Source organism: Astatotilapia calliptera, chromosome 3 (genome assembly GCF_900246225.1).
Source record: "Astatotilapia calliptera chromosome 3, fAstCal1.2, whole genome shotgun sequence".
Lineage (NCBI taxonomy): Eukaryota > Metazoa > Chordata > Actinopteri > Cichliformes > Cichlidae > Astatotilapia > Astatotilapia calliptera.
This window is the reverse complement of record NC_039304.1, coordinates 21,310,893-21,321,264: the sequence shown is the minus strand read 5'-3', so window position 1 is coordinate 21,321,264 and position 10,372 is coordinate 21,310,893. Positions and strand designations below refer to the sequence as shown.

At 40.2% G+C, this 10,372-nt stretch overlaps 1 protein-coding gene across 1 annotated transcript in view; it reads left to right on the top strand.

The window, feature by feature from the left end:
• Positions 1–861: 861 nt before the first annotated feature.
• Positions 862–10,372, top strand: part of LOC113013600 (poly [ADP-ribose] polymerase 14-like) — a 26,079-nt gene continuing 16,568 nt past the window's right edge. Inside the window, exons 1-8 of the mRNA XM_026154627.1 lie at positions 862–1,077; positions 1,438–1,662; positions 1,813–1,867; positions 2,030–2,176; positions 7,644–7,706; positions 7,787–7,963; positions 8,044–8,220; positions 8,346–8,936. Of these exons, the coding sequence (XP_026010412.1) occupies positions 862–1,077; positions 1,438–1,662; positions 1,813–1,867; positions 2,030–2,176; positions 7,644–7,706; positions 7,787–7,963; positions 8,044–8,220; positions 8,346–8,936 (1,651 nt within the window). The remainder of the gene's footprint in view (positions 1,078–1,437; positions 1,663–1,812; positions 1,868–2,029; positions 2,177–7,643; positions 7,707–7,786; positions 7,964–8,043; positions 8,221–8,345; positions 8,937–10,372) is intronic.

Genomic DNA, 10,372 nt, shown 5'->3' with positions numbered 1-10,372 from the left:
TGAAATGGTCGACTGTTTTAATAAAATCCTAGACTTGATTGGCATGAAGCAGACCAAGGTGACCTTACAACCCTCACATTTTCCAAATCCTTGTGTGTTTGTGTCTGGTCCTCGATGTCATGTTCAGGAGGCCAAGGAGGCCCTAACATCAACTCTAGACAGTGTTATAGTAGACACTTTGACTGATCAAGCACACACATCCATACATATGCAATAATCCTTTCTGTCATCGTTGTATTTTACTCAGTTGTATATAGTATTTGTATTTGTATTCTATTTTTATCTTATTGTATATTTATTTTATTGTATTCTACTGTATATAGTATTTTATTCTATTCTGTACAGTTGTGTACTGTATTTATTCTTATTGTATTCTAATTTTTGCCTCATAACTTTTGCACTGTCCACTTCCTGCTGTGACAAAACAAATTTCCCACGTGTGGGACTAATAAAGGTTATCTTATCTTATCTTATCTTATCTAGATGGACCAGGGGCTCAGCAGTACTTCCAGGAAGAGGGTAAAGTGACTAAAGAGCTGATAGAGGGTTCCTGTCACGTCATTATCCGAGAGAAGCAAACTGCAGCCACCCCAAATGTGCAAAGACCACAAAACACCAGCAGACTCAGCAATACACCACTAATCTAATCTAATCTAATCTCTAATCTACAGCAGCAGCATGTACAGCACAGTTGGAAACTCTGCAATCAACAGAACAAACCTGAAGATCAAACTCAGCAGTTTAGAAAATGAACAGGTTTGATTATTTCCATTCAATTCTATTTCCCATAATCCCAAAATAAAATATTAACATTCATGTTATTCAATATTAATTCTGCAGGCAAATGTTCTGGTGGTCCCCATGCTCAACAAACAGCTGACTTCTACAAATATTGGCAAAAGCTTGTTGGCCAAAACTGGGAATGTATTAAAGTTAAAGTTTGATTCAGTCTTAGCCAGTTGTGCCCTCGCCCCTGGTGATGTTCAGATGGTTGATGCACCTCCATCTCTGGGCTGCTCCAAGATTTTCTTCATTGAATGCTTGCCTTGGGACGGAGTAAGAGGAAAGAGTGTTCAGGTAAAATTAAGGACTTTCATTAACACTTCTGGTGATGGAAAAAAACATAATTCATATTTAATTTACCCTCAGAAAACCACAAAAATCCACTTTAAAGTGGTGCATATTTGAAAGGATTAACTGGAAAAAACAGATATATAAGTTTGTGTGTGCAAAAGTAGAAGCACAGGTAAAAGAAAAGATAATAAAATATTTAACTGCAAAGCAAAAGCATTAATGCTCAAACTAGATCAATGCAAGGAAAGATTTATACAACTTTTTTGTGGAGCCTCATAGTTTTCCATGTGTGCTCTGTTAGTTGCAGTGTGCAATCCAACAGTTTGAAAACGTAGTTAAAAATATGTAACTTTTGATTTGCAGGCTCTTGGTAACGGTCTGAAGAGGTGTCTGGAGCTTTGTGTACAGCAGAATTTGGATTCAGTGGCCATTCCGATCATTGGGCCAGGAATTGTTTTACAATACCCGCTGAGAGAAGCTATTCAAGTGTTGACTGACATCATTCACCAGTTTGGATTATCTGCATCCTCTGGATCTCTTACAAACATCCACATTGTCATTAAACCTGGTTACCCTGATTCTGAGGCGGTCAGTGTCAATCGATATGTCCTGATCTGATATGTAACATGCATATCACACTATATCACTTAATTTATAAAGCACTTTTAAAAACAAAAACAGGGCTGTTCTGACCATGCATCAATTCTTTATCGTGTTATTCTGTGTTTTTATCTACAGTGCTACCACGATGTCTACAGACAGCTCAGCTTAAATATGAACCAGGGAGGCCAAGGTAAACTTGCACTACTCAGACTGTCTTCAGTATGTGACACTAATGCATAGTGAGCAGATAAAAAGCATTCAGCTAGTGTCATATTTTACCATCTTCATTAGGACCCTCAGGAATCAGATTAAATATCAGACAAAATCTAATGTGTGGTCTTTTTCCTCTCAGCAATCTTCAGGTCCTTCACCAGCGACCTAGATGACATCATCATCACAGTGGGGAGTGGGGTTAAATTACATGTGATATTTGGTGACATCATTAATGAGACTACAGATGCTGTGGTGAACACAACCAACTTCAAAAGTTCTAACCTTGGTAGGTAAAAGTGAGGATGCACACAAAGGCAGGAAGGTGGAGTGAGCAGGAGGATCATATTGTAACTGTAAGGTTATTTTTAGCCACAATAGTGGAATAGCTCTCTGCGGATAGCAGAGACAAACAGCTGTTCATGAATATCTGCACAGAAATGGGAATGCCCATATGAATATAATCCTTGAAGATCCAAGTTGTCATCTAGTATTATCAGCAGGTCACTTATATTAGCTAAAACCTCATCATATACTTATGAAAAGCAAGACTAAGAATAGAGAGTCAAGGTCCAACAACATAAGTAATTATGCCACTAATTTCTAATGCTTGTGGGGATAGGTTAATTGGATAACCCAAATTGTCACTAGGTGTGAATGTGCAAATGAATGTGAGTGCGAATGGTTGTTTGTCCCTGTGTGTTAGCCTTGCGACAGACTGGCGACCTGTCCAGGGTGTACCCCGCCTCTCGCCCTATGACAGCTGGGATAGGCTCCAGCGCCCTCCGCGACCCTGAAAAGGATAAGCGGAAGTGAATGGATGAATGGATGGATGGATGGATGGAATTTCTAATGCATCTGGAGCTGCAAAACTAGATAATTTCTTGATTTTTGGATCTAGTACCGATCATGGTTATAGTTTCTCATAGTGAAATATAGTGCATATTAGACACATTCAGCAGGAACAGGCTTAGTGGATGACAAAATGCAAAACTCTTAGGCGTAAGTGATGGAAAGCAATCAGGACTCAGATTATCAAACTGTAACAAATATAAGATGTCAGTGACAGTCTGGCAGGGAACAGAGGTGAACTGGTTTATGGCCTGTGGTGTCAGACATGTTTCATTTCCAGCCAAGCAGGTTTGGCAGGGATTAGCCTTTGACTTACCTTTGAGTACCATTTCCCATAAATGCATTTGGATTGATTACGAGAAATAGGGTTGATGAGTCATTCTAAGCAGGAAGCAGGACTAAGAAATCAAATGGGTAGAATCTCTATGTCCAACCGAGACACAAAATGGAACTTAAAATAAAACTGTGGCATGCATTGTCCAATTATTGTTGTTATTTACAGAGATGATCCAAATTTGTCCTTGAAATTAAATACATTTATTAAATATATCAGTATTTAACCAATAGGCATCAGACCTTCATTTTAATAAGATTATCTTAGACTTTTTGGAGACCCAGCTTTTCTTTTGATGTTACAATAAGACTGGCATTTGTGACTTTTATTATATGCTAACAAATAGAAAAGTATTTGTTAATCAGCTGTGCAACTTGCCCTAAACTTTACAGAAGCAAAGGTTTACATGTTGCTAACAAAATAGATGGCAATAGGTATGTATGTACAGTCAGGTCCATAAATATTGGGACATCAACACTATTCTAACATTTTTGACTCTATACACCACCACAATGGATTTCAAATGAAAGGGATAAGATGTGCTTTGACTGCAGACTGTCAACTTTTATTTCAGGGTAGTTACATCCAAATCAGGTGAACGGTGTAGGAATTACAACAGTTTGCATATGTGCCTCCCACTTGTTAAGGGACCAGTGTAATGGGACAATTGACTTCTCAGCTGTTCCGTGGCCAGGTGTATGTTATTCCCTCATTATCCCAATTACAATGAGCAGATAACAGGTCCAGAGTTCATTTCACGTGTGCTATTTACATTTGGAATCTGTTGCTGTCAACTGTCAAGATGAGATCCAAAGAGCTGTCACTATTGGTGAAGCAACCCATCATTGGGCTGAAACAAACAAAACAAACCCATCAGATAGATAGCAAAAACATTAGGCGTGGCCAAAACAACTGTTTGGAACATTCTCAAAAAGAAGGAACATGCCGGTGCGCTGGGCAACACCAAAAGACCCGGAAGACCACGGAAAACAACTGTGGTGGATGACCGAAGAATCCTTTCCCTGGTGAAGAAAACACCCTTCACAACAGTTGGCCAGATCAAGAACACTCTCCAGAAGGTAGGTGTATGTGTGTCAAAGTCAACAATCAAGAGAAGACTCCACCAGTGTGAATACAGAGGGTTCACCACAAGATGTAAACCATTGGTGAGTCCCCAAAACAGGAAGGCCAGATAATGGTTAAGGTGCCAAATGACATCTAAAAAAGCCTTCACAGTTCTGGAACAACATCCTATGGACAGACAAGACCAAGATCAACTTGTACCAGAGAGATGGGAAGAGAAGAGTATGGAGACGGAAAGGAACTGCGCATGATCCTAAGCATACCACCTCATCAGTGAAGCATGGTGGTGGAAGTGTCATGGCGTGGGCATGTATGGCTGCCAGTGGAACTGGCTCTCTTGTTTATTGATGATGTGACTGCTGACAAAAGCAGCACGATGAATTCTGAAGTGTTTCAGGCAATATTATCTGCTCATATTAAGCCAAATGCTTCAGAACTCATTGGGCGGCGCTTTACAGTGCAGGTGGACAATGACCCAAAGCATACTGCAAAAGCAACCAAAGAGTTTTTGAAGGGAAAGAAGTGGACTGTTTTGCAATGACCAAGTCAATCACCTGACCGGAATCCGATTGAGAATGCATTTCACTTGCTGAAGACAAAACGCTGAAGAAGGGAAAATGCCCCAAGAACAAGCAGGAACTGACGACGGTTGCAGTAGAGGCCTGGCAGAGCATCACCAGGGATGAAACCCAGCGTTTGGTGATGTCTATGTGTTCCAGATTTCAGGCTGTAATTGACTGCAAAAGATTTGCAACCAAGTATTTAAAAAACCATGTGGGGGACCCAGGAAACATGTGGAAGAAGGTGCTCTGGTCAGATGAGACCAAAATGGAACGTTTTGGCCAAAATGCAAAGCACTATGTGTGGCGGAAAACTAACACTGCACATCACTCTGAACACACCATCCCCACTGTCAAATATGGTGGTGGCAGCATCATGCTCTGGGGGTGCTTCTCTTCAGCAGGGACAGGGAAGCTGGTCAGAGTTGATGGGAAGATGGATGGAGCCAAATACAGGGCAATCCTGGAAGAAAACCTGGTAGAGACATAGCCTAAAAGACTGGCAGCTGTAATTGCAGCAAAAGGTGGTTCTACAAAGTATTGACTCAGGGGGCTGAATAATTACTCACACCCCACTTTTCAGTTATTTATTTGTAAAAAATGTTTGGAATCATGTATGATTTTCATTCCACTTCACATGTGTACACCACTTTGTGTTGGTCTTTCACGTGCAATTCCAATAAAATTGATTCATGTTTGTGGCTGTAATGTGACAAAATGTGGAAAAGTTCAAGGGGGCCGAATACTTTTGCAAGCCGCTGTATATGGACCTGACTGTATATGATTCAGAATAACTCAGTTCTGGTGCTGATTAGCCGTGTTTGCATGCTAAAAGTAGCACAAGATTAGCATGTAGCTTCACAAAATTGCCATCACTGACAGATTGTAAGTCCTCTAATGCAGGGCTGGACTGGGACAAACAATCAGCCCGGGAATTTTGACTAGAGACCGGCCCACCAGGTATTATAGGAAAAACCATAAAGCCTTTGAATGAAAACATACTGTTGTCACAGTGATATACACTGTCTTGTTGGTATATATGTGTCAGTCTAATAAACTTAAACCTACACCATCCTCCCTATTCTGGTACTCTAAACAGTACCCAAAAGTAGACTGCTTGGTCGAGTTAACCTCCTGAACTATCTACAACACATGGTGAAAACCTGAAATTAAGACAGAGAAGACTAGAGGTGAGACATGATCATTACTGATTACTAATGACAGATTTAGATATATTTCCATAAACCATTCATTTGCCACATCAAAAACACCATGGCAGGGCAAAATATTTTTTCTAACCTTTAAAAAGTGAAAGGAGAAAGACTGGTGAGAAAGAATAAAACTTAATTGACTTTTTGATGGCATTTTAGACACAGTACTGGTACAGTATCTAGAAAATGTGGGAAAATACTGGCATCATATACAGTACTTAGCTACTTCTGAAGAAATTATGATAGGACCTTAAAAAAAATTAGTATGTACAATAATGGATTTCTATACAGTTTACATCAGATGAAAACGTTTGTTGTAAGATTCAGATAATTATTTGTTAAAAGCTAAATATTTCAAATGAGAATAAGAAAGAAAAGTATTTCTTTGTGCCCCCCTTTCCCTGTTAATGCCCTACCTGCCCCCCTGGCAAAACTTTGCTAGACCCACCCCTGCACAGTTACCAGGTGTCAGCTACATAGAAAAGGATCCTGGTGTTATTTCTCAGAAACAGTTCATAACTTCCCTTCAACTCATTCATGTCACCTAAAAGGTAAACCTGTTTCTCCATCACCTGTTCAGCTCTGATGATTCAGTAAGGACATCTCCTGGTTTCATCTTCATGTTTCCCTCTCACCACATAACCAAACTGACATCATGACCAGCAGCTTTTACAGCTGTGGCTCCAGCAAACATCAGCTGATACTAGAAAGTAATATTAAATAAATTCTAACCACAGCTGATCAAGCTTAAAAGTGCTGCTGTTGTTTAGCGTGACATCTGTCGGTTTCCTCTTTCTGGCGCGAAGTGGGCGATAAACAAACGAGAGAAAAGCCGATCAGCTGATCATTGATCAGTTTCATGATTGAAGTAGAAATAGTAGAAAAGAAGAGGCAGCTCTTCTTCTTCAGCTTCTCTGAATACCAGACGATTCCATTTTTTAGGGGACGGTTGGAAACTCTAATAACTAACCTTATAAATAAAATAAGATAAAACAAGTTCAACATCATTAACGTCATAGCACCCGCCCAGCTGTATATAAACTCCGTCATGCTAGCTAGTACACAGTACGAGTTATTGTAACTGACTGTAAAAAGTCAGCATAACGAAAATAAACTCCACCTAAACTTGGTTTATATCTGACCCAGATAGACTGAAGGTCATAACTTCTTACCTGAAGTTCAGTTTACCTGACACTCGGACCAGCGGCCGCCTTGGGTCTCTCCTCCTCCTGCCTCCCCTCTCCCTCATCTGGCCTCCACCACTTGTTAATGTTACTGAATCTGTGGAAGCTCCACAATCCCACCACCAAACAACTGAGTTATTTTTACACACCAGCCAGCATCTGGCCAATCCACCACCTTTCATTGTTTACACTGTCATCGGGCCACCGAGCAAATGCCCGGTATGCCCGATGGCCAGTCTAGTTATGGTCGTGACATCATTTATTCCTTCACGCCTCGGGTCTCTGCTCCTCCTGCCTTTCCGTCATCCACCTGCCAGCGTGTTGCACCTGCTGGCCTCCACCACTTGCTAATGTTACTGAATCTGTGGCAGCTCCGCCATAGCCACCACCAAACAACTGAGTTATTTTTACACATCTCCCAGCATCTGGTCAACCCACCACTTTTCAGTGTTTATACCGTTACCAAAAAATGCCCGATGGCCAGTCCAGCTATGCTTTAATGTATATTTTTATGATTTCTCATCTTCTATAGATGGAGTATGCAAAGACATCTTAACTAGAGCTGGACCAGAGGTGGAAGCCGAGCTAAAAGCAGGTGAGAAAAAGAAAAGCAGTTACTTAAATTCTCATCTTATCTGCCTCTCACTAATCATTCCTCTCCCACTTTCTGTGTAGCAAAAGTAAATCGAGGAGACATTTATGTGACCCAGCCTGGAAACTTCCCCTGTAAAGCTATTTTTCACATGCATGGAAAACAGGATGAAGTCCTCATTGAACAACTTGTATGTGATATTATTTACTATTGTGAATCGTATAATTACAGTTCAGTGGCAATTCCTGCCATGTGTGCTGGTAAGTATCTTGTTTAGCATTTCTATTTATTCTGTTTGTTTTTAAACACACACACCTAAATGCAAGTGGTGTTTTAACAGGAGCTGGAGGGTTGAATCCTGCTATTGTGGCAGGAGCCATTCTTCGAGGGATCAAGTCTTCTACATCATCAATGAACAGCCTCACCAACATCCGCCTCGTCCTGATTAAGATTGATGTCTTCTCGGCTTTCAAAAAGGAAGCGATGCAGATGTATTCCCCAGCTGTCATCAACAGAGGTGACAGAAATATTCACAAACTGCCATCTTGTGTGGTTATTTAGTGTATTGACTTTTAAAATAAAATGGGATTAAATTATTATTTTACTGAAAATACTTGCATATTTGTTTCATCCACCTTTCAGTGTTATTTCAAGAACAACAACAGCAACAACAGCCTCCTCCTTCTGTGAGTGCATGCCTCAGCAGACTCCGAATCAGGTCTACAAGTCAGCAGTCTATCTTGGGTCTTTCCAAAAAACATGTTGACTCTGCCATGGAAAAGCTGAAGCATCAATATCAGACGCAGTACTCCAAGGAGCAACTGGAACTCCTCAGCCAGGATGACATGATGGAGCTTAAGGAACTGGTGGAGGCCGAGGGTTTATTCATGCAAACTGATCAATCTGGCACCCTAACAGTGAGTGGGCTAATAGATCGGGTCACCCGAGTGATGCAGAAAATGAATCATTTTCAGTTCATGGCCCTTGCTAGAGAGGTGAGAGTCAGGAAGGAGGAGGATTTGTACCTCCGAGTGGTTTGGTGCATCCTGGCACATAACGGTAACTGGGAACGCCTTCCCAGAACAGCCAATCACCAACTGGAAAACAACAAATTAACAGAAGGAATAAAAGACGCACAGGGACTCATATGGGAGATTAATCTACAGACAATGATGGCCACACAACAACTGAGCAGACAGACGACAAATCTGAAACGACTTGAGAATCTCTCAGGTGAGAAGATCTCAGTGATGTTACAAAATGAGCCTGACTGATATTGGTGTTTGATGCTTGAGAGTAATACAAAACCAAAAGAAACAAATATTAAGGTGTACAAGATGTAATGAAAGAACAGAGTACAAATAGAAATGCAAAATGTATCGCAACCTGCCGCACCTGTAAGAAAAACAATCATACAACACCTGGAACACAAAACTTCAAAGTGTACAGACGACCCCGCTAGAGCCTGGCTTCCCTGGTTCAAGCCATAGATCAGGGTCCTGGGCATCCAGCCATCCAAAAATCACCCAGTACCTGGCAAAGAGAGGTGATACAAAAAATGTGACCCGTGTGCACCTAGTAGGGTGTGTGAAACAGGGTGCAGAAAGATGGCTCCACCCACTGTGACATATGCAAGCCACAACCCTCCATTAAGACCCTACGTGTATGAATGATGTATGAGGGAGTGGGTGAGAGGGAGGGCCAGGGTAAGTAAGAATGGGAGGTAGAGTAAATGTTAAGAAATGTTAAGGTTTTTAAAGAAATAATTACACAAAAAATTAGAATCAGAATACTTTAATTAATCCCTAAGGAAATTATGTTACTATTAAACTAATTGCAGTAAAGAAGGCTGCAAAAGTAAATATGAAAGTAACCATAATCAGTTCATTTTTAATCAAGAAATATAAAAATCCCACATCAGCAATAAGGGAGGAACACGTTGTCCGTCTATTTCATGTCTAATTTAGAAGGAGTGTTATATTGACATGTATTGTCAGAATTACACGTTTTGGTTTATTCACAGTTTATTCCCAGTTATATGCAGTGTTGGTCAAGTTACTTGAAAAACAGTAATCAGTAACTAATTACTGATTACTTCCCCAAAAAAGTAATCCTGTTACTTTACTGATTACTTATTTTCAAAAGTAATTAATTACTTAGTTAGTTACTTTTTAAAAACACGATTTACAACCTGAAGAGGTGATAAAGCGATAGAGCTTTCAGCCCAATTCTACTTTTTCTACATAATCCATCATATAAAATGTAATCAAATGGAAAAGTCTCTTTTTAAAACTTGTTTTATTAGTTTTAATCTTTTAACTTTATGCATCAAGCAAAAACTTAATTATATGCAACATTCTCTGACTTGCATAAATTAGTTTAACATTTAAACCTATTTTCTACACATTCCAGCACATAAAATAAAATATTTTTTGTGTTTACACTCACTCTTTCAAATAGATGCAAGTAAAACACAGCAGAAAATAAATAAAGTCAAAGACTCAGCGGTCCTGTTGCTCTATTTTCACCTGTAAAGCAGGACTGCAGTAGGCGGAGGTTTACCCTGGTGCAGCTGTGGAAATGTGGTCAGCTGTGGTCAGTTGAAGAATCCGCGAGTTTCTCTGTGAATTTCCCATTACGTTGTTGCGCACTCGGTGCTTGCTTGGAAG